The 23316-nt window shown below is 46.2% G+C and overlaps 2 protein-coding genes across 2 annotated transcripts in view; both read left to right on the top strand.

Annotated features, from left to right (window-relative positions):
• The first annotated feature begins 1303 nt into the window (after positions 1 to 1303).
• On the top strand, positions 1304 to 3487 carry SLC18A3 (solute carrier family 18 member A3). Its single transcript, XM_052677803.1, has one exon. It carries the CDS (start codon positions 1304 to 1306, stop codon positions 2876 to 2878), a length of 1575 nt encoding a protein of 524 aa, XP_052533763.1. The 3' UTR covers positions 2879 to 3487.
• A 1292-nt stretch (positions 3488 to 4779) lies between these two features.
• CHAT (choline O-acetyltransferase) overlaps positions 4780 to 23316 on the top strand; it is a 33971-nt gene continuing 15434 nt past the window's right edge. The window contains exons 1-7 of the mRNA XM_052677802.1: positions 4780 to 4855; positions 7720 to 7863; positions 10774 to 10965; positions 13360 to 13478; positions 14922 to 14975; positions 17803 to 17983; positions 18928 to 19105. Of these exons, the coding sequence (XP_052533762.1) occupies positions 7801 to 7863; positions 10774 to 10965; positions 13360 to 13478; positions 14922 to 14975; positions 17803 to 17983; positions 18928 to 19105 (787 nt within the window). The 5' untranslated portion in view covers positions 4780 to 4855; positions 7720 to 7800. The remainder of the gene's footprint in view (positions 4856 to 7719; positions 7864 to 10773; positions 10966 to 13359; positions 13479 to 14921; positions 14976 to 17802; positions 17984 to 18927; positions 19106 to 23316) is intronic.

Raw genomic sequence — 23316 nt, 5'->3', positions numbered from 1 at the left:
CTCCACACAGAGATCCATCTTAATGTCTCGTTGGTCATCCAGACAGTTTTCTTGCAACAGAGCAAGATACAGCAACTGACAGATAAATCACCTCCCTTTCAGTGGTGCAAGCCCAGCTACGCAAGCAAATGAAGGCGCCTGAACTCCTCAACCACTCGTCCAAGAGACCTGGTGATTTCACACCGACCTTTGCAGACACCCTCCTTGGATCAGCTCATGTGTCGTTTCTGCTGCAGGACCACCAACGTTTACCCTCTGCTTTATGGCAAGAGCATCTTCCTAACACCGCAGCATTTGCGCCACGCGGGGCCGCTTGCTCCGCAGGGCTTCCAGCTGCAGCACTGCCCAGACAAACACGACAAGTATGTTATGCCTCCACGGCTGAGGTTTTCGCCCTGGTATTTGTCTGAGTGCCACACGCACGCAGGAGGATGGTGACTGCTTTGCTCTCTGCTTTCCAATCCAGCTTCAGTGGCCCCCGAGGAGGGAGCGCTGGCACCCCCGGGGAAGGGCAAGGATCAGCCCGGCCTCTCATGGCCCCGCTCCCCGTTACAGACCGCCCCTCCGAGCCCCGCCGCCGCGAGGGAGTCAGAGCGGGCAGCTCCCGAAGGCAGCTCTCGGTTAGACGGCAGCAGCCGGTCCCTCCTCTCCGCGTCCCCTGAGGCAGCCGGGGAGGGCAAGCAGTTCCCAGGGGACCTGGCGGGGTCGGAGCGGCTTCTGGGGCTCGCACCGCACGCGGCCATGCCGTCTAATGGCCGCGGCGCCAGGGCACGGCAGCTCCGCCCGAAGCTGCGGCGGCCGACCGTCGGGCCCGGCCCTCCGCCCCTCTGCCGCCCGTGCCCCGAGGGAAGGGACGAGCAAGGGCTGCGGAAGGCTGCCAGAACAGCGGGGCCGCGCGCCGTCGAGGCGGCGAAAGTTGCCGCCGAACCCCCGCTTCGTCTCCGGAGCCGCCTCCTCGCTGCGCCTTCGGCAGCCCTCGGGCGCGCGGCTCCGGCAGCCCCCTTCCCGTGGCCGGGCAGCGCCGCCGGAGCCGCTCTGCGGGGCGGGGCGCGGAGGGCGGGCGGGGAGCGGAGGGGGGGCGCGGGGCCGGCGTGGCGGCGGCGGGGGCGGGTGGGGTTTCCGTGCGCGGCGCTTATTAGTGTGGTGATGGAGGGCCGGCCCCTCGGAGCCGCCTCGCAGCGGCGGCGCGGGCTGGCGGCGGCCGCCGGGAGGTGAGCGGCGGCGGCTCGGGCGGCGGAGGCGGCGGGGCCGCCCCCCCGTCCCCCCTGCGGGCGGCGGCGGGGCGGCGGCGGAGCCGGAGGCGATGGCGGAGGAGGGGGGCGCGGGGCGGGCGCGGGCCGCCGTGGCGCGGCTCTCGGAAGCGGTGGGCGAGCGGTGGCGGAGGCTGGGCACGGCCATGGGGGACGCGCGGCGGCAGCGGCGGCTGCTGCTGCTGGTGGTGTGCGTGGCGTTGCTGTTGGACAACATGCTCTACATGGTCATCGTGCCCATCATCCCCGAGTACTTCGCGGCCGTGCGCGGCGGCGGGGGAGACGGCGGGGACGGCGAGAGCGGCGGTGGCGGCGGCAACCGGAGCCTCCTGCCGGCGCGGTACCCGCCGGCCACGGGGGACAACGAGGACGTGCAGATCGGGGTGCTGTTCGCTTCCAAAGCCATGCTGCAGCTGCTGGTCAACCCGCTCAGCGGCACCCTCATCGACCGCGTAGGCTACGAGGCGCCGCTGCTGGCCGGGCTGGCCGTCATGTTCCTCTCCACCACCACCTTCGCCTTCGCGGGGAACTACGCGACGCTGTTCGCGGCGCGCAGCCTGCAGGGGCTGGGCTCGGCTTTCGCCGACACGGCGGGCATCGCGCTCATCGCCGACCGCTACGCCGAAGAGCCGGCGCGGAGCCGCGCCCTGGGCACGGCGCTGGCCTGCATCTCCTTCGGCAGCCTGGCCGCGCCCCCGTTCGGCGGCGTGCTCTACGAGTTCGCCGGCAAGCAGGTGCCCTTCCTGGTGCTGGCCTGCGTCTGCCTCCTCGACGGGCTGCTGCTGCTGGCCCTGGCGCCGCCCTGTGCCGCGGGGGCGAGGGCCAACATGCCCGTGGGCACCCCTATCCACCGCCTCATGATAGACCCTTACATCGCCGTGGTCGCGGGGGCCCTGGCCACCTGCAACATCCCCCTGGCCTTCCTGGAGCCCACCATCGCCAACTGGATGAAGGAGTCCATGGGGGCCAGCGAGTGGGAGGTGGGCCTCACCTGGCTGCCCGCCTTCTTCCCCCACGTGCTGGGCGTCTACGTCACCGTCCGGCTGGCCGCCGCCTATCCGCACCTTCAGTGGTTTTACGGGGCCCTGGGCATGGCCATCATCGGCGCCAGCTCCTGCCTGGTGCCGGCCTGCAGGAATTTCTGGCAGGTCATCATCCCCCTCTGCGGCATCTGCTTCGGCATCGCCCTGGTGGACACGGCTCTGCTGCCCACCCTGGCCTTCCTGGTGGACGTGCGCCACGTCTCCGTCTACGGCAGCGTCTACGCCATTGCTGATATCTCCTACTGCGTGGCGTACGCTCTGGGGCCCGTCGTGGCTGGTCAGATCGTACACACCATGGGCTTTGTGCAGCTCAACCTGGGCATGGGGCTTGCCAATGTGCTCTACGCCCCCGTTCTCATCTTCCTCAAAAATGTCTGCCAGATGAAACCCTCTCACTCGGAGAGGAACATCCTCCTTGAAGAAGGACCTAAGGGACTCTACGACACCATCAAAATGGAGGAGCGCAGAGGCGTGGGCAAAAGCCTGCGGCCGGGGGGTGACACGGAGGAGAATGGCACGGACTCATACCGCAGGGACCTGACAGAGGTGTCTGAGGAAGACTCATCAGACTATGAGTACAGTTAGGTCCTCCCACACGGACTGGGAATGAGGAGGAATGCGTGGGAGAGAGGACAGGGAGAACGAAAGCGTTACTGCATTCCATTTCTGTACTGACGTGCAATATATACAGTTTAGCCTTTGTCATGATGTAATGGCTTTCTTCTTCTAGACTTATTTTAATCAGTATTTCCTTCAGCGTTCTGGTGAGGGGTGGGAGAAATCCTGGGGAAAGAAAACTTATAAGTGATTGTGGGCATCCTTCAAAAAAGGAAGAAGCAACCAGCCTCCCAGCTGGAGTGTGATTGTGCAAAGTTTGCTCGAGCTGAAACGGAGTGTGACATAATGTATATCTCTGTATAAAGAAAAGGGGGGGATCTAGGGGGGGGGGGAAGTAAAGCAAAAAAAAATCTGTGTACAATTTTGAATGGTGTATTCAGGGACTTAATAAATCTCGTGTACATATACTTAGATTTTCAGTTGGTTTCATATATTTAAGAAGAGCAACGATCATCCCAGTATCTTACCATTCCTTGGGAATAAACCGAAGCATTGTACTTTTCTTGTGCCGCTCTCCGGTAAGTGCAATATGCTGTGTTATGTTGAAGTCCGAACTACGAGAACAATACAATCTGAATAAATGGAACTGAAGGGGATCGATTGTCTTTGTTATGTTGCTGAGGGCTGCTGGAGGGAGGGAGCTCGGCTGTGCTCAGCGTAACCCCTCTGCTGCCAATTCCTGGTAACACCGATCCCATCGGTTGCCAGAACCGCCCGGGGAGAAGCCCTGCACTAAACGTGCTCATTCATTCCTCAAAACTCAGATTAACGGGTTAGAGTGAACGACTCTGCCCTGCAAGCACATCGCCGATCACCTAAAAACGGCCCCGTGGTCTCCACTCGTATTCCCGCACAAATTTAGTTTTTACAATTTCAAATTACAGATATTTCCAGCCTTACATTGCCAGCAGTTACATATCCAACCCCGGAAAAAGCTTTTCTCTGTGCTGAGCGTCGCGCCGATCACTCTGTGCGCGCCCCGAGAGGGACTGACAAAACAAAGAAACGAGGGTGAAGTTTTTCGTTCGTTCCTTCGCAGACAGCGAAAACCTTCGATCCAACCACAACGGCACTTGAGGTCGCGTTTGGCTCCGTAGATTTCTCTCGAAATAAAAATAAATCGTTTGCTTAAATTCCTACCTCGTTAGGAAACAAAACAAACGACTTACAGTCTCGGGAAAAGAAAAGAACGGCCACAAACGGCCACGGCGATTCCCGAACAGCTTTCAGCAGTCCCCGGGGGCCGCGAGATGCACAGCCGCCGCCCGACGCTGCCGCTGAGCCTCGCCGCGTTGCCGTCGGGGCGGCCGGGCCGCTGCCTACAGGGCGCAAAGCCGCGAGAAGAGCGCGGCGGGGCTGGCGACGGAGCGGCGGTGGGAGCGGAGACCCCTTCCCTCAGCCGCTTCACTGTCAGCTGCATAGAGGCGGTGAGCCGTCGCCCCGGGTCCAAGCCCGCTCCCGCCCGGCCGCGGTGCCGTCAGCCCGCGGGCAGCGCCTCCCGCTCCGCTCGGCCCGGAGCTTCCAGGAGCCTTACGGGTGCCAGACGCTAATCGCGGCAGCCCCGGCTGCGGAAGTCGCAGCCTTCAGGGGCTCCCCGAGACGCTCCGGGAGCCTCTCGGCCGTCCCGACGGCGGCTCCGCCGGGACACGGCAGGCACGCGGCACGCTGCCGTCGGTGCCGGCGTCGGGATCGGCTCCCGAGAGGGGCACGGCGGAAGCGGCGAGCCCAGGGCGGGCGGCAGCGCCTGTTGAGCGCGGCGGGAGGGGCGGGAGGGCCGGGCCGGGCCGGGCGGTGCCGGGGGCGCGGGCCGGGGAGGAGCCAGGCGGCGGCGGGGCCGAACCGCGCTACGCACGCCCTCGCCCAGAGGGGACCCGGCCGTGGCGGAGGTACCTTGGACAGAGGCGCCGCGCCCGCCCGGAGCCGCCGGAGGGCACCGAGTCGCAGGTACGGGCGGGCTGTTTCGCCCCGACGGCGCGGCTGCGAGAGTCGAGCGGGGGGAGCCGGGTGACCGGCGGCGGGGCTCGGCGCGGAGCGGAGCGCCGGGAGGTTCACCTCGCCGGATTCCGCTGCGCTGGAGGCACCCACGGGGCCACCCCGCCGCGCCGGGGGGACGGGAGAGAAGGCGGCTGTGGCGGCCCGGGGCTGGGGTGTGAGAAGTCTAGGGTGCATCGATGGCGGAGAAGGAGCGGTCCTCGACGGGACCCACCGCTGTTGTGGTCCGTGGGGGGCTCGTGGAGGTGGCGGGGAGGCTCCTGCCTCTGCCGTCGTGTTATGCCGCAGCAACGCGCTCTGCACGCTTGTATTCCTGGTAAGGCGAATCTTCCTCTTACATGTAGATTCCTGATAACTTTAAGCAGAGGCTCCCGATAACACCGAGAGTGAGGATCAGCAGACGGAGGCTGAGTGCAACGCCCCAGTGACTTTCTATGATATACTAGAGGATGCCTCCTAGGTCTAGCATGCACAGAGAACGGGAGCATTATCACCCAGGCTTAGAGCTATCTGCTAACAGGAGAGATCAGAGAGTGCCTTTTGTTGTGGATTTGAGCTGTTGCTCTGAGCTGCAGGGGATGGCTACCGGCTCCCCAGGCTGCCGGGACGCAGAGCCGTCCTGCTAAGCTGCTCACCCTGGCCTTCCCGCTAAGCCAGCTGTAAATAAAACCAGCCAGGATTAATTTTCTTTCTTTTTTTTTTCCCTCATAACTTTGACAATGCACCTCACTACCATCCGAGTGAGCAACTTTGAAGTCATCTTGAATTTCTGCCGGATTTGCCCTTGTAGTCAGTTTCCTTGTTCAGTGCTAGGCAAATACAGGATTGGATGTGATGCTAAGCTGGGAGCTGTCAAACCAGAGACAAAGCCTCAGTTCATCCACATGACAAAGGAAAACACAGTTCACTCAGCCAGCACCACTTAAGTGGGCTGGTTGTTAGCATTACTGTTCACAGAGAGACGGTAGGACCTAGAATTGGTGATATTTACTGCAGTATGACAAAAAAAAAAAAAAAAAAAAAAAAAAAAAAAAAAAAACCAAGATCAGGAGAGCAAGAACAGAAGTCCCAGTAAATAGCAGAATAGCAACAAGATTTTTCCTCTAGGGTGAAACAGGGTCCCTGAAGACAAAATGGCTGCTCTGTGTGTGAATGCTGCTGGGGAGATGAGGCCAGCACATGTGGGAGCAAACCCCCATATTTCATGAGCTACAGGACACATCCATTATTTGGAGTGCTTTGGACCAGAGTTGCTATGAGTTGAGCGCAGTGTGATGCAATGAGACCAGCGTAGCACACAGGAGGGAGCGGAGCAGCGCAGCGGGTTAATGTGGCCTTCTGATGAGGGAAATGGTCTCTTATCCGAGTTAAAATCCTGAGCAGATGACAGATCAACATGAGGTGGCTCGTTGCAGTGCCTCAGGGACACCTCTCAGCCTTATACAACCTACTTCCCAGAGCACAGCCCCACTGGCAGCCAGCGCAGGACAGAGAGAGGACAGCAACAGCACAGAGCCTCAGTGGCAGTGTACAGGTTGGAGAACATGTGCTGAGGCCACAGAACTGGAACAGCTAAGCCAGCTCCTCTGGACAGGAATAACACCCAACTCTCTCTGCCCACCCCTAACCAAAATGCTTCTTTTTGCTTTCATACATTTCCTTTTTTTTTTTTTTTTTTTTTTTTTAATCTAAATTGTATTTAAAAGCTACTGTAGAAATGATTTAAGTGCTCTGAATTTGTAGTCCTAAAGGTTTCAGAGAGGAAATACGACTTTATTTCCTACTTAGTCAACATAAGCTTTCTATTTTGCATACTCACAGTGCAAAACAATTACAAAGGAACCTCTGTGACACGCCAAGACCTGTCCAGGCACACACAGAACTCATTCTGCTTAAACCATACCACTGTAACTGAAGGACAGCTACTTGCTGTGGGCACTGCTGTGTCAAAAGAAGTGTGTTTCTCAGTATTCTTGTACAGAAAAGGAATAACAGACATCTTTAACATTGAGAACCACGAACACCTGCTGCAAAGGCAGATGTGGAATTATCTGCTCTGTCACAGGTGAGTTCTGTGACTTGGGGCAGATTGAAGCCATCCTCCTGGATAAGTAGCTGCTATTTGAAAAGACTGAGTGGAGCAGCTGAAAGGCAGCATGTGCCACCATCCTTGGTCACCCTACAGCCAACCTGCCTGCCTAGGCACGCTCCTGGGGTCTCCCAGCCCAGAAGCTGTGCCCCAAAGCACCCACACCCCTTCAGTTTCCAGCCCCCATCACAGTCCTTTCTGCAGCCTCCACATCCTTAACACAGAGGTCTCAGCACCTCAGTGGGTCTGCATAACTGTACAGTGATTAATACATTTAAAGGTCATGGGGCTTTCATTTAAAATGGCAGGGGGGAGGGGCATATAAGATCCATAGTTAACTGCATCCTTGCAGTTATCTGAGCTGGCAGAAGTACAGTCACAGAGAAGTCTCCTATCTTTTCCAGTTGACATATAAAAGCAATACAAAGTGTACAAAACATGACACAGAGCACTGCAAAGTAAATCAGAGTGACAAAGTAAACCATGCTCACAGGGGACCGTTTATGTGCATCAGCTTATTCTGGATAAATAAATGTATAGTGAAAGGGGACGAGCAGACAAACAGAGAAAACTCCATAGGGCTCAAATTAGCCAGTTCTCAATGTTGTACTTCTCTTCAGTTTTGCATTCTGAGGCTTGTCTGTGCTTGCACAGGGAATACTTCCAACGTACATTTTCATTATAAATAATGGGTACTGACTGGACTTTAAATCTTCTCTGTTTCCAGAACTGAGTTGTGAGGCTCCGAGAGCCCCTGAGTGACTGCAATTTCTGTCTTCAACAAAAAAATCTCAAAGGAAATGCAGGAATGCCTGTTTTAGAAAAAGACATGCAGAAGAAGGAGAAAGATTCACGCAGTAAAGATGAGCCAGTAAGTGACTGTTTGGGGGAAAATAAAAAGCAAAAAAACAAAGATATGTTACTTTTAACAGCTGACAGTAAGATTGATGCTGTACGTTATAGTAACTGTAAAGCAAACTCTGTTCTAGAGCTGTTTCCTTTATTTGGGGGAACACTAGTTATCCTGCAGCAGGTTACTATCAGGAACTAACAGTGGTGCTTCCCATGTCCACAAATACTATTCCTCCCTACATCCTTTGAGGAAAACTAGTAAGTGAAAGGTTCCTATACAACAGATGCGCTACAACGCAGTCAGAAAAGGCTTATAATTATTTCTTAATAGTACAGAACTATCAGACTATCATAAATCATTTGCAAGCTGGTTCAAAAGATGTCAGATGCGCATGCCTCTCATTAGTCATCTAAGCCCCTGAAGTTTAAAGCCTTTTCCCTAAGCAGAGCCATGAAATGTGCAATAGCCTTATCAGAAAGGAAGGGCCAAATTCAAGTAAGAAGAATTCAGGTAAGAAATGTGACACATTTATTTCCTCTGACTGAGGAATGAGTGACAGAACAGATGCCCCGACTACACATAACTTGAAACTGAAAAATTACCATCTTTCTATTTCTGAAACCCAGGCTAAGCTTGGATTTGCATCCAAGTTAGAAACAGGTCACCTCATGACTCTTTTTATGAGTACCTATAATCTTTACTTTCTAGATAGGGAAAAGATAGCTCAGCACTGACTTGTCTGTGGAGGTCACAAGGCAGATCTGTGGAGGTCACAAGGCAGATCTGGGACTTGAGCTCAGAGGACATCCACTGCCATCCTCGTGCTTCTTTGGAGCATATGTGCCACCCTTCTCCCTCCCTGCACACAGTGGCACAGCAGTTGGCAGCTTGCCTTGCTCTGAGCAGCAGGTAGGATGAGGTGAGGCCCAGACGTCCCTTCTAAATGAAATCATGCTGTGGTCTTGCAATCCCTTGAAAATCAAACTTGCTTAAGACCTTGGGATGGCACACCTGCAAACTTGGCAGACATAAAAGGATGCCTGAGAGGGGCCCTGTGCCATTGGTGTTTGCCACTTTGAGACAACAACCTCTGGACAAGTGTTCTCAGCTCCTCTCCCCACCATCCCTCCTCCAGTGCCAGCAGGCCTGGTGCTGGAACTCAGCTCTTCAAAACAGAGTGGTGACCTTTCCTTTTTCTCCTGTCTGTCCATCTTTCTCATTCTTTCTGTTTCTCTCAATATTCTCTTTTTGTTCTGCTTCTCTTGTAGCTTTGTTAAGTAATTGCAAGACATTTCAGTTTCTTAAGGATGTATTTTAGTCACACAGTTTAAGGTAGATGTCAAGTTAAGAATGCTTATCTTCTAAAATCATACAGTTTAGCTGCACAGCTAAGACATTTAACTGTTAGAATGCCAATATTTAGGGATAATTGTAGTTTATAAATTCTCACTAAAATTGATTGCATTCTGCATATAGTTTTACCTTAATCAGAATTAAACAGTAATTAATACAAGAGTATTCACAACTCTGGTCACTTCTTCCCTAACAAGAGTAGCATGACAGGTCTATGCTAGTTACGAACAGAAAAGCACAGCTAAATGACGTATCACCCAGCTGAAAAGTTAACTGCCATGCCTATCTCCTTCAGGAATGATGTTTAGAACATCAGACCCTCTTACAATTTCCTGGCTTTCATGGATTACTTCATAGCTTGATTTTCCACTGCCCCCAAATTCCTCTGACTTTTAAATGACTAGTTACACTTCACTTAGTTAATTCTACATTAAAAAAAAAAAAAAATTCCTAGTTTCCTGGCCTATCAACGAAATGTTCATTGGCCAAAGGACTACTAGAAAGGTAGCACCACTTCAGTATTTGTACAACTGTATACTGTGTAGTAAAATTCAGGTGCTTCATGACCTAGTGAAACTCCACTGAAGTTACACAATTACATTTGCAGTGATCAGGCATCTCAACTGCTACAATAGAATTAATGGATTCAAAGAGAGATGCAATATATTTATCAACAACAGAGCTGTCATAAGCTACAAAATGCAATGGCCCTAACCTAAGTCTCCAGCCTGTTCTAATCCACTGCTTGTGGGGAGGTGCAAGAACATATATATCCCACTGCTGGACCTCACTAGATTCTTGTCCATTTCATAAATATGTGATACTGACTGCTGTAGGAGTCTGCAGGATTGGGCAGACATTGGTTTCAGCCCACAGATTCAGCCATTCTGGTACATACTGGCCTGACTTGGCAGATCCTAAATAAGAGGCCAGTCTAAATCACACACTACTGCAAAAACACTGTTGTGCCAGATCTGGCTGAGATGGAGTTAATTTTCTCCATAAGGGTTCATATGGTGCCATAATTCATAATTTTGTAAGTAACTGCTGGTAACACACCATTATTTTTTACTATTGCTGAGCAGTAGTTGCACAGCATCAAAGCTTTCCTTTTTTTCCCACTTCTCCTCAGCAAGTAGGCTGCAGGTAGGCAAGATACTGGGAAGGAAGGACTTAGCAGGGATAGCTGACCCAAACTGACTAAAGGGAGTTTGCACTGCATTCTATTACACACAGCGTCATGCACAGCAGTTTGAGAGCCGATAGCTATTGCTTTGGAGACTGTATGGGCATCAGTCAACTTGTGGGAGGTAGTGAGTGATTGCCTGCATCTGTTTTTTCCCTTCTTTTCTCCACTTAATAAGCTGTCCTTGTTTTGATCCAAGAATTTTCTAACTTCTGGTCTTCTTGTTATCTCCCTCTACCACTTAGTTGAAGGGAGCAAGCAACTGGCTGGGGCCAACCCACCACAGCAGTGTATTTAACATTCACTTTGCCTATCCAGACAAGAACAAAACAGGACAGTTTAGGAACAAGTACAATTACTTACTAGTTTGATTTTTTTGTAATGCTCAGGCAGTGCCTAAACTTCCAGTCCCACCACTACAACAGACCTTACAGATGTACCTACGGTGCATGAAACACTTGGTGCCAGAAGAGCAATTTAGAAAGACCAAGAGTGTTGTGGAGCAGTTTGGAGTTGCAGGAGGCCTTGGGGAATCCTTGCAGCTAATCCTCGAGGAAAGAAGGGAAAAGACAACAAACTGGGTAAGCAAACGCAGATTAGAGAAATAATTGCTGTATTTGAAGTTTACAAACCATTTGTGATGTTGTATGATGTTGTGTATGTGATAACTGCTTTCTTTTAACAGGACTCTGCAAAACAGGGATCCCATCTGATTCTACCAAAGGGAATGAATATTTCAGACATATTAGGCTAAGGTTTGCAAGCAATGACAAAATCCACACCATTACATTTGTTACATTTTCAGGTCAACAGTTTGTTGAGATAATTAATTGAGAATTAATGAGTCTCAGAATTCATGTGACAGTGATACCTGTAGGACATAAGTCCTACAGAATCATAGGATGGCCTAGGTTGAGAAGGACCACAATGCTCATCCAGTTCCAACCCCCTGCTATGTGCAGGGTCGCCAGCCACCAGACCAGGCTGCCCAGAGCCACATCCAGCCTGGCCTTGAATGCCTCCAGGGATGGGGCATCCACAGCCTCCTTGGGCAACCTGTTCCAGTGCCTCACCACCCTCTGGGTGAAAAACTGCCTCCTAATATCTAACCTAAGCACTACATTACATCCTTTTTGGATGTTGCTAGCTTTTCTGCCCAATAACAAGATTCAGTTTTTTAGTCATATGAAAAATGAACTCTGTAGGGCTGTATAAAAAACACCTGAGTCCATCTAGCCATAGCCCACTGCGGTCAAACCATTCCAGAATGCAATACTTTAGGATAGGAATTACCCTTTTAAGTAAGACTGTTGTTTGACATTCATTGTCACAGCGTACTATATGTAGTTACTCTGAAGTATTTTCCTTGTAAAATGTACACACACATACTTATATGTAGCACATAGGCAAGGCCAAGACCTCAGCCTTTAAGTCTAGGTCTCTTCTTTGCAAGACAGGCAAATGAAACAAGCCATAGATTCCATCATTCCACAAAATTACGGTTTGTCCTGCTTGCATTTACCATGTAAGAATATAAAGGAAGACAACCTTTGTATTGAAGTCCTTCCATCCCAGCAAGGAAAAAACACTCAGTGGTTTCGCGGATTTCGTGATGTCTTGCAGACTTGCTACTGCATCAGTGAAGTGTTGTTTTCCCTAAGCTCATCTGCTGTGTTACCCCTAGAAAACCTGACAAACTGTTTCTGTCAGAAGTAAAGGCTACAGTGCTGGCAGTGCTTTTAGTTTAAAAGCACTGCTTAATATCTATTCTAGCTGTTTCCACAATCTGAGGGCTTCACCAAATATAGTCCAATTTCATTTTCTTATTTGGATCACAGAACTTCATAGTTTTCACAGCTAACTTAACAATTTGTTAAATGGCATTCCTGTTAACACCAAGAGAAAACTGGTAATTTAACCACCTACAGCATAAAACTTACTGAAGGAAGATGTATAAGTATTTTCTGAAACATCTCAACCTTAAATACTGCTTATTAAAATTAAATATCTGATTCTTAAGATAATCTAAAAGCACTTTCACTTGCAATGTAACTTGCCAGGAGTACAGCTCTAGTCTGTTCTCTCCTGAAGGCTCCAGAGACTGTGGGGGAAGCATCTGTTCTAACAGCTATGAAATATCTCAGAGGAAAACTTTTCCAACTGATGCATGCATCTGTAATTATTTTTTGCATAATTTCATTGTTATGTATAGTTACTGTATGCAAAATACTCTGACAGACCATTTCATCTTTTTCTTTAGGAAATCCTCCATTTTCCAAACAATGGTTCTTTAAACCCTTCTCAAACATAAAGGCAGGCTGTGAACATACATCTGTTTTTAATAAAAATTGTTTAAAATGTATGTCTGTCTGGATCAAGCATTAGTAATTTGCATTTGTGTCAACGGACACAGAGGGAATCCTCCAGAGGCCCTGCTCACATGCCAGTATCTGCAGGGCCGAGCCATTAGGCTCACCAAAATTCTTTTTTCAACTCCGTCCTGCATCAGGATGCTCTCTGATAGCTAACAACAGAGCATCTGGGTATTACTGACAAACATTACTGACAAACCTGGATGACTTGCTTCCATCAAGTAAAATTCTGCCTGCCTCTTAAATTTATCCCAGTCGCTATTCAGGAGTTATAGTGTCATACTCAAATACATTTTTCCTGTAGAGAGAAGCAAACAACATACCTAAACCACCACAATAAGGGGCTCATTTGCTCTTTAATGGAACACACTGTAAATTGCCATTGATTGAAAAATAGGATTATAGAATTGCGGCTGATTTCAGCTGAGCTGAGGTCACAGAGCCCAGGCTGAAAATGCTCAGTGGCTCCATTAATCAGATCCCATGCCTGACACTGGGGGCACCAAGCACCCCCACCCTGACTGCCTCTCTACAGCTCACTGCTAGCTTTACGGCTGCATGTCTCTTTCCTTCTAAGGCTGTGTGTCTCTTTCCCTCCCTCAGGTGTTTAACTACTGGCTGGATGACATGTACCTCAACAACCGGTTGGCTCTTCCAGTCAACTCCAGCCCAGCAATTATCTTTGCTCGTCAGAATTTCAAAGATGTAAATGACCAGCTAAGGTAATGCACTAAGACTTTGCAATTTTTGCTAAATGAATGAGTATTTAAAATATACAGCTTTTGCAAAAGGACAATCAACTTTCATTTAAAAAAATAAGGGCTGTAACCACTAAATGATTTCCCAAGAGAATTCGATTTACTCATACTGAGATCCAGAAATAAATGTGTCATTACTGTTATGTTTATTGTCTGGAAAAAATAAAAATTAAAAAAAAAAAAAAAAAGGAAAGAAGAAGAAGGAGGAAAAAAAGGCATAGCATTTATCATCTTTTTAAAGAAATACTTGCAAGGTGTTTCATTGTATAATTCAAGTAAACCTTTTCCTGATAGGAACAAGAAATAATAATTTCTGACACATATAAAGGAAAGCAATCTGTAACGTGCCATCACTACAATACCTATCCACCTTGCAAATTGAAACTCTGACGTTAAGTTGTCTCTGCCAAGGGGGCCCAAAAGGGTGCCAGAAAGACAGGAGATCTAAGAACAAGAGTTCAGAAGTCATTCCTCCCCAGCAGCATGGCTTCTCTCCAGCCCATCCTTCCTGAGTTGTCGTTTCTCCTTTGAACTGTTACGGGAAATTACAGTCATTTCCAAAGGGAAAAGGTAGACAAGTAGCCAAGCACAAAATATACCTCTCCAGGCACCCATAGAACACAGTTCCATTTTTCAGCTTTTACCGAAACATTTTCTCCTTTTACACACTAAACCAGATCAAATCCATTTTCATATAGCACAGTGTTCCTCTTTGCTTTTAGCACTCTCAAGCTGCTCATTACTCAAAGAATTAACTGCTTGTGAATTTATGCTATTATAAAACAGCCAGCACCCTGAAGACGATTTGTTATTTTCACATTTTGCAAAGACAGCCAGTGTATCTCTTTACTTTAAACACAACTATAAATGCTTCCATTCATTGCTGACCAAATTTATTGTGCATGCAGCTTTCTAAAAACTTCTGTTTTGCATTTTCTAATGCACGTGCTTTAATGAGGAAATATTTTTCTCAGAGCTGCCCATTCACACAGCACAAACAGCAGTGTCAGGAAATAATACACCTGTCTACAGCACCGCAGAAAGAATATCTCCTTAGGAAAGGAAGTACTCTAATAAATTGGACAGCTTATGAGTATAGATATCGAAACCCACATTAAGGATTCTATTAGATATTCAGCCTCTGTTCCCATTCTCTAAATAAATGCTTCCAGGCTTCCTACTCTGGTAATTTAACCATTTGAAGGGACCATCTCTAGGATTTCATATTTCTCTTGACATTAATTCATTTAGGTTTTGGACATAGGCAACGGCCTTCTATTGCCAAGCCAGAGGACTTTCTTCCTTATGCTGTGTCATCAATCATTCAGGCTCTCCTCTGTTCCTCAGAAACAGTCCAGTGTCACTGAACGACAAAAGACTGATGGCAATTCTATCTGTTACTTGCAGGTTTGCTGCCAATCTTATTTCGGGTGTGCAAGACTATAAAGCTTTACTAGACAGGTAAGTAGCTTGGAAGGGGAGCTGCTGTTAGACTATCTACAGGGCTTCTGATTCAAGGGTGCTCTAACATGCCCAAAGCCAGGCTGCATCACACCTCACCAACATTTGGAAGGGCTGGGGCTCTGGCACGGCTGCTTCAGGGATTCTTTATGTCTTTCTGCTTTATTACTGCTTGGGGAAGGATGCTTTTTGACGCTTGGCAGTCATCGCTTGCGCAGCACAGCCTAAAGGGCACAGACAACCTGTCTAATAGAACTAGTGAGTACACACCAGGAGGGGTGTGCTCCCAAGGAGCTGCAGGAGAGCAGTAATACAGCCTGCACACCCTCCCCAGTACTGACCACCTGCTAGAATGCCATACCTGCTATGTATGAACCTCCCGTTCAGAACATCAGCCCCTCTCATCACCCTCAAAATAAATAACACATTTCACCAGAAAAAAGAAGCCTCACCACAGACTGTTTGCTTCAGTATGTGACAAAAATTTAGAAATTCCATACTCTATTGATTCTTTCTGTGTATAAACACAGGATGAAAATCCATTATATTTTAAGTCATGAGGTAGCTCAGAGCAGCTTGTGACAACATGTTACGTTTTTCAACCTCACTTAGCATGTTCCAAGTTCACTGCCTACTGAAGAGCAGAAGTAGTAGAGAGCCAAGGACAACAGACACTGCCTTGTAAGTGGAGAAGGGATCATTTTCCTGACTGGAAATACAACAGGCCAACATGGTATTCTATAACCAATGCTTATTTAGATGAGGAAAACAAAATCCGTACCTAAAACAACATAGTTCTTGTCTTGCATGAACCAGAAAAAAGAAAAAGAAGGTGAAAGGGTTGCTTGATTTTTCACTTCAGAAGTCTGACAACTGCTCAGAAAGTATGGAAGAAGTACTTATCTAAGATGTGGTTTTGTCCAAGGTATGCAATGAAACCACACAGACCACTGCAGATGTGTGATGAGGTACTATTGCATATTAATGTACTTCACTGCATCTTTATATAACAGCGTCTGTGATAAGAAGCCACTTTGCTCAACCAAAGAATGATCTACATTCTTATTATTCAGGTCATACTGCACAAGAGCCAAAGACTCCTGCTATCAGATTTGCTTCCCTTAGATCGATAATCATTTAAGTTCTCAGTAGAGTATCCCTCATGTTGTTAGTAGCGGTTGCTCTTCAGCCCCTCTGTAAGATTATGAGGACACCATACTTGTATCATTTTTAGCTCCTCCTTGCTGTTAAGGACTTACACCAGTGAGTCTACTGCTGTCTTCTCTTGGGTCATCCTACATGTAGAAGCACACAGTCCCAAACCCAGGTGTTTAGTTTTAACAGTGCAGATGTTCCATGTAATTGCCAGGATAAAGTATTTCAAAGCAAGCCTAACTTGCTCCCATAAGACAGTCGTAAGATCTTAGACATCTAAATCAGTATAAGGTTTTTCAGCCTCATCAGTCAATGTCAATAATCCCTTTCTTAGCTGCTGCAATTACAGATTGTCTAATCTAAATCTACCACACTAATTCATTATTTGTGAGCATCATAGATGCTTTTTAAATCTCTTCAGTACTCGTGCTAAATAGTGTGTTAAATAGGAGATTTCTGCATTATACAGAATGTGGGAGAAGTGAAACACTAACAAACCTGTTTTTCTGATGAGAAAGAAAAAATGTTAAGCAGCTGTTCAAGGAAGTTAAGTGATATAGAGACTTCAACAGCCAGGAACTGAAATGCATATCCCTGGTTTAGAACTGCAAAAGTTCTAAAAAAGGCTGTCAAACAAGATAAAATAGCATGAGATGTTACACTGCACTATCTGCTTGACCATAACCCTCCTCATGAGCTGCTTTCATAGAATCATAGAATTATAGAATGGCCTAGGTTGAAAAGGACCACAATGACCATCTGGTTTCAACCTCCTGCTACGTGCAGGATCATCAACCACCAGAGCAGGCTGCTCAGAGCCACATCCAGCTTGGCCTTGAATGCTTTGCTCTGGCAGGCCTGAAGCTTTGTCTTCTTGCTGAGGGAAAACCTCTGCATCACAACATCTTCTTCCCCCTGTGGTTTCTGCAACCTCTCCTGAGTGGCAGCACCATTATTTCTTGATGCAGTGTCAGTGGAATATTTTACAATCCATAGCCATAATTGTGATAACACTTTTTTTTTCTTGCCACTAAAGAAGCCTTTTAGGAAGTGTGGTTTCCACATACTTTCCATTAAAGAGAGAATGGCCTTTTCAGCATTTATTTCCCCACAGATGTGAGTAATGATTAGCACATAAGTGACGCTCTCTGGAAAACAGATGTGACTTCTGCATTGCCCCAGTCATTTCTGTTCACCAGATGCAGACCTGGGGGCTGAAGGTACACCTTCTCTCACATGCTCAGTGCAGGGCTGCTGCCACTTGCACTGAATTTCATCAGTACTTTTACTTTTTAAGGTGCTACATTTTTTCCAGCTGTTCTGTTGCTGCTGGCTTCTGTCTGGGCAAGTTTCTGGGGTCCCTTCTTGGGAGGCTTCCATTGCAAAGCTGCTACTGATGTGCTTTTTTTTTTTTCCATTTGAACTAGATGATAATGCAACTGCCTAATGAATATGCATGAGGCTGCCAGGAATGATATATTTAACTTTAGTATAGGAATTCATCTATTTCCCTTATACTGTAATCTCATTTTATTATTCAATTTGTGTTATACTTGATCTAATTGTAACAGAACAAAGGACAGATTAGATTTCTTTTCCTTTCTGTCTCTCTCTCTCTCCCCCCTCTCCCCTCTTTTTCTCTGGCTTTGTTTTCCTCCTTCTCTCTCTCCAGCCATGCTTTACCTGTTGATTTTGCTCGTGGACAGCTGTCTGGTCAGCCTCTCTGTATGAAGCAATACTATGGACTCTTTTCTTCCTATCGTCTTCCAGGACATACCAAAGACACCCTTGTGGCCCAGAAAAGCTGTGTAATGCCAGAACCAGAGCACATCATTATTGCTTGTAACAATCAGGTAAATGGGTGTTCTCTTATAATACCTTTCTATTTTTCTTACTTTCTTTAAATTCACTCAAGAAGAGTTTAATCTAATTACTGTTCAGAAACACAATTAGCGTGCTATGTATGAGCTCTCTTCTTACCAAAGACTCACTGTCAATGTTTCCAAAAGATGCTTCTGCAGCATTTTTGTCCCACATTATGTTCCAAGCACAATGATGCAGAAAAGAGGAATGTGGCAGAATTCATTTGCTTTTTCAATGAAACAAAAATGTTTATTAAACAGAGAAGAAACCACAGAGGAAGAAAATCTTATTAGAATGCATTTGCTGGAAATGCTCTTCTTTTGACAGTCAAGTCTTGGCACACAATGCATGACATACATACCACCTGCTCTTGCAGGGGGGACTAAACTATGCCTGCAGAAGTTAGCAGAGGAGCAGGCAGAAATATTAAAGCATTAGAGTGAGTCTGTCCCAACCAGTAAATCCCCTCTGGCTGCAGAGTACATGGCCTGGGCAGAGTACCATATAACTCAGCCAATGTGTAGTGCTGGAGCATACTTTGCCTGCAGCCCCCCTTTGAATAAAGGGCTAGATCTTAGCAAGCCCCTTTCCCAGGAAGTCCTGCTCTTCACCTCAATAGGAAGTTCTCTAGGTTCATTTTAAACAAATAATATTATGCAAATTATTTACGTGCTTTGTGGTTTTATCTCCTCAGGTGCTTTTTAGTTTATTCATATAGCAAATGTTTTGAGTCCAACACAATCATGCAAGTCCCCTACAACCATTGTTGTCAAAGCCCAGCAGTGCTGAGAAGTAATGTTTTTGTTCTCTGTGGTCCTCAGGCTTGGCTCTCTAGGCAGACTTCAGCACATCAAGGACACGCAGTGAAGGCAAAATGCCAGACAAGTAATGGTCCAACTCACCTGTGACTGTTCTTCTGACTTCTTTTTTGCAGTTTTTTGTTTTGGATGTTGTCATTAACTTCCGTCGTCTCAGTGAGGGAGATCTTTTCAATCAGTTACGAAAGATAGCCAAAATGGCAGAGAATGAAGAGGAAATGCTGCCTCCAATCGGCTTGCTGACGACTGATGGAAGAACAGAGTGGGCAGAGGCCAGGACGATCCTTATGAAAGGTTAGCAGCAGCAATCCCAGCTTTCTCTTCTTCATCTTCTTGCTCCTCTTCCTCCTCACCATCATTGCCTTTCTTTGCTGGGAGTGAACCTTACAGCAAATATAAGACTGAATGTGCAGCCTCACTGCTGAATTTGTCTGGCAGGAGGAATCTCAATACTTGTAATCATTCAGATGGACGTTACAAGGAAAGCAGCAGATACGGTTTGACCTTATGGCTGTGTACTTTTAAGTATTACTCCATGTAAGCAGCGCTCGCCTCATTCTCTGTTCTTCATCACATAAATTGCCTTACATCTGATTTTGTGATTTGTCTCTTTCTTCATATCCATTACGTACCAATAGGAATGATGTACCCTCTTAGCTTTTGGCAACTCTTAGATATATTTTATCTTTTCTAACAAAGGCATGTAAAAGTGGAGCAATTATTGAATCTAACTGTGCACTCTCTTTGGTCATTGGAGAAAGAAATTATCAAGATTCATTTACTCAAATCTTAAGTCAATATCTAAGAGAGGTGACAACAGTCATTTTCTGTGACTAGTTACCTCTCTCTTCCAACAATAGGCAACAATTAGCTGTCCTAGATGCTGGCCTTTGAAACATGAAAATAAACAATGGCATCAGTCACTTCTATTGCTTTGCATATTATAAATTTCACCTTGAGGCCAAGTGACATAAATGCTGTATTTTTGCTATTTTTTGTGACTTTGGTATTCATCTCTTCTGTGAAAAATTTTAAACCTTTACCCCCAATTTAGCAATGCTGTTGGAAAGTTTTCTATTTCACCAATACCCTGGAATATACGAGAGCTGCCAATATTCTCAAAATAGTTTTTTTAATCATCTCAAGAAGACCTTCCCTTTTCTTGTTCCCAGTTTCCTGTTCTTACAATGATGTAAGATAGATGTTATCTATAGAACTATATACACCTACTCATAGATTAACAGGAGACATTACAGCCTAACAGTAGACACCAGATATAACAGAAATTCTTCTGTAAGGCTACGAAGTCTAGAAATGGTGAGAGGTTATTAAAATTCTCACTGATGAATGATACCAGAATATATAAACCAGAAGATTCTTTGCCATTCCTAGAATCCACATGGGAAACACAGATCTTATATCCCATAGTGCTCTCCTAAGCTGAATGTCAGTTTACATCACAGTAGCTTAAAGAAAGGTAATGGAGAAAATGTCATGACTTTTTTTTCCTAGTAAAATAACAAGCTCCCAACCCAGAGCAATTCACAGTGGAGGTCACTCCCTACACACATGAATGTTAGTGCTGATGAATTCTGGTGTGTGTGCACTCACAATGAAGAAAGCTCAGAAATATTGCCTTGTTAGACAGTTGACTCAGAGGCAGCTTCTGTCTAATCTTTGTTAAAGCGATGAGACCCATTCTGTGAACAGGGAAATTAGATATTCAGAGCTGCAAATTTTGACATAATTCATCAGAGCTAAAATGCATTTGCGTCCAAGAATCTCACCTCTTTGGATTGGCACTGGACATTATTCCTCCAAAATGCTTAGCAATCATTTAATTCTCTGAGATCCTCATTTTCTTTTGAGCCCATTAATTCTGCACAGCCAGACTCTGTCTAACTGTTTAGCTGCTGTTGTTGTCAAACCTCCTGCTAGCAGAGCTCTCACTATCAGGAGTTCCACGCTTCTCTGTTCGCCCATTCAGCAAAACATTTGCTTGTTGTACTTCCCAAATAATAAGCAGAATAAAAAGGTCCAATTTATCTGAAAGAAATATCCCAAAATGGCAGACATGGTGTGGTTAAGTCAACATCACAGGGGAGCTACACAGCAAGTAACTTAGAATGTTAGCCAAGGCTAGAAGAGGAACCTTCAAAAACACCAGCCCCCATGGGTGTGCTTCCCCACATCTTACCCCTTGAAGAGCTGAAAACCATGCAGACACCATTCTGCTGCCACTGTATGTGCAAATTCAGATTTGCATGCATTTTCCTGGTGGAGTCCAGCTCCTGATGACACACAAAAGTGTTACCCAAGTAAAAGCCAGCCCCTCTATCTGCATTAGCATCTTCTGCCCTTAAAGATGATAGTCATAATTTTGAACAAACAGCATTAAAACTCAAAACTACCTCCTCTCTTTTCTTCTCCTACTCAGTTCAATACTTAAATGTTTTGATATACAGATACTGTGAATGACATAAAGGAAAAAACTGATTGTACAATTCAGAATTCTCTTCTAAATGTTCTTTCTAGCCAGAGAATATTTCCTCAGGGTCGTAGCTTCTCTGAGATCACGAGTGCTGACACGTCATAAGTAGGGTGAATTAATGTGAAACTGAAGTCAGTGTCCAATTTCTTCACAAAACATTATATATCCTAAAATCCTAAATCACAGGGATTCTTCATGGCAGAAATGGCGGTTGGAGCTGATGATCCTTGAGGTCCTTTACAACGTAAGCCATTCTTTGATTCAAGCCATTCTGTGAAATTCATTTCATGTATTTTTAAAGAACAGAGGATTTCCAGCTTGTTGTGGTCTCTCTAGAGGTTAATTTGTATTCTAATCAATAGATACAAGAGATGAATACCTAAGCTCTATTTTGGATGGTAATCATCATTAAAGTTGTAACCACTGAATTCCACAGAAGTATTCCAATGAAATATCACCAGCTGCAACAAGCCTGTAGTCAGAGCCTTAGAAAATGGAAGCATTAAAAAAAAAAAAAAAAGCACAACAACAGATAACCTTGCTTTCTTTAGATCATAAACATTTTACCCTTCATCATATGCCTGCTCATTTTATTCTCATGTCCATTTCTTGTTTCCGATTTCCACTCACTGTACATGTTTAGCCTAGGTTAAAAGACAACAGGCATCTTCCTTTCGCTTATATAGCGAGGACACTCTTTCCATTTCACACCTACCATTTTATCTCTTTTTACTGCCTTGCACTCACATCAAATAACTCATCCTTTGATTACAATGTACTTCTAGCAAGACAATAAAATTACTAGTTGTTATAACAAATACCAAACTTGCAGTCAGTGAACTCAATTTTGTGAGTCAGTGAATTCAACAGAGTAAATCCAAAGCCAAAAAGAGTAGTGATTTTTCACCACTGTATTAATCCATGCTAGTTTCTCTGTTACTTGGAACTGAAAAGTTGTCTACACAGACAGTAATTCTGTGAGGCAATTTCACTGTGCAGAGAGCAAAACAAAATGAGATTTTTAAACGTAGTGTTATTTGTTTTTCACTGTCTAAGCTTGTAATGTGATACAGGTTTCATCTTCAGGCTTTTTTCTCCTCATATATATATATATACATCCTTATGTATGTATATCCTGTATATATTTAAACATATATATATATATATTTAAAACAGGAGAAAGGAAGATTCCTGCATTTTAATGAAAGCCCAGGTAAACACCTAATAATTTATTTTCAGGGCACACTTTCAGGTAAAACAGTGAATACCTTCACACTTGCAGCTAAATAATGTTTGCAATCCATCATCATTGTAAGGGGAAAAAAAAGCAAAAAAAAAACAACAAAACAACAAAACTAGTGAAACTTGCTATGTTGATTCTGGATTACTTGGCATTTGTCAAACTATTCATTTCAGTGATGAAATTAACCAACTTAGCTAAGCAGCTGAAAAAAAACACAGGTTCTTCAGTAGTGACTATTACAGCACAATTGCAATGGTTCTGCACTGGGCAAGGAAAGACAGGGCCACTCAGGAATGAATACTTGAACTTGCAGAGCTTATAAAGGGGACATTTACATGGATCTGCATAAACCCATTAGCAGAGGATAGGTCTTCTTAGAAGGTTTCGAAGGAGCAGTACACAGGTTGCTCTGAAAGTAATGCCCCCTATTTATTTCATAGAAACAAAGAGAAAAATAACGCTGTCTAATGGAGCAAATTCTCAGCTACAAAACACTATTTTCACCATAGTCAGCAGCATTAGCTATGTTTTTTTGCCAGCAATGAGCAAGAGCCTGCTGAAAAATCTGCATGGCCATCCAGGACCCATCTTTCACATCACAGTTGCCACTGCTGAAACACATGAGCCCATGGCCTCACTGTACTCACATCCCCTGTTAGGTCTCTGTAAATGCTCAGAAAGCATCGATGAATGTCAATGACTGCCATCTTTTTCCACGTGGATGAATTCAATTCCACACCTTAGCTTCATACACACTTCCATATCAGACAC

This window comes from Tympanuchus pallidicinctus, unplaced genomic scaffold (assembly GCF_026119805.1).
Source record: "Tympanuchus pallidicinctus isolate F22 unplaced genomic scaffold, pur_lepc_1.0 scaffold16, whole genome shotgun sequence".
Lineage (NCBI taxonomy): Eukaryota > Metazoa > Chordata > Aves > Galliformes > Phasianidae > Tympanuchus > Tympanuchus pallidicinctus.
This window is presented reverse-complemented; position numbering and strand designations above follow the sequence as displayed.

Bases quoted from the DNA above. Each gene is read 5' to 3' on its own strand.
- SLC18A3 (XM_052677803.1), top strand. From the start codon at position 1,304: ATGGCGGAGGAGGGGGGCGCGGGGCGGGCGCGGGCCGCCGTGGCGCGG.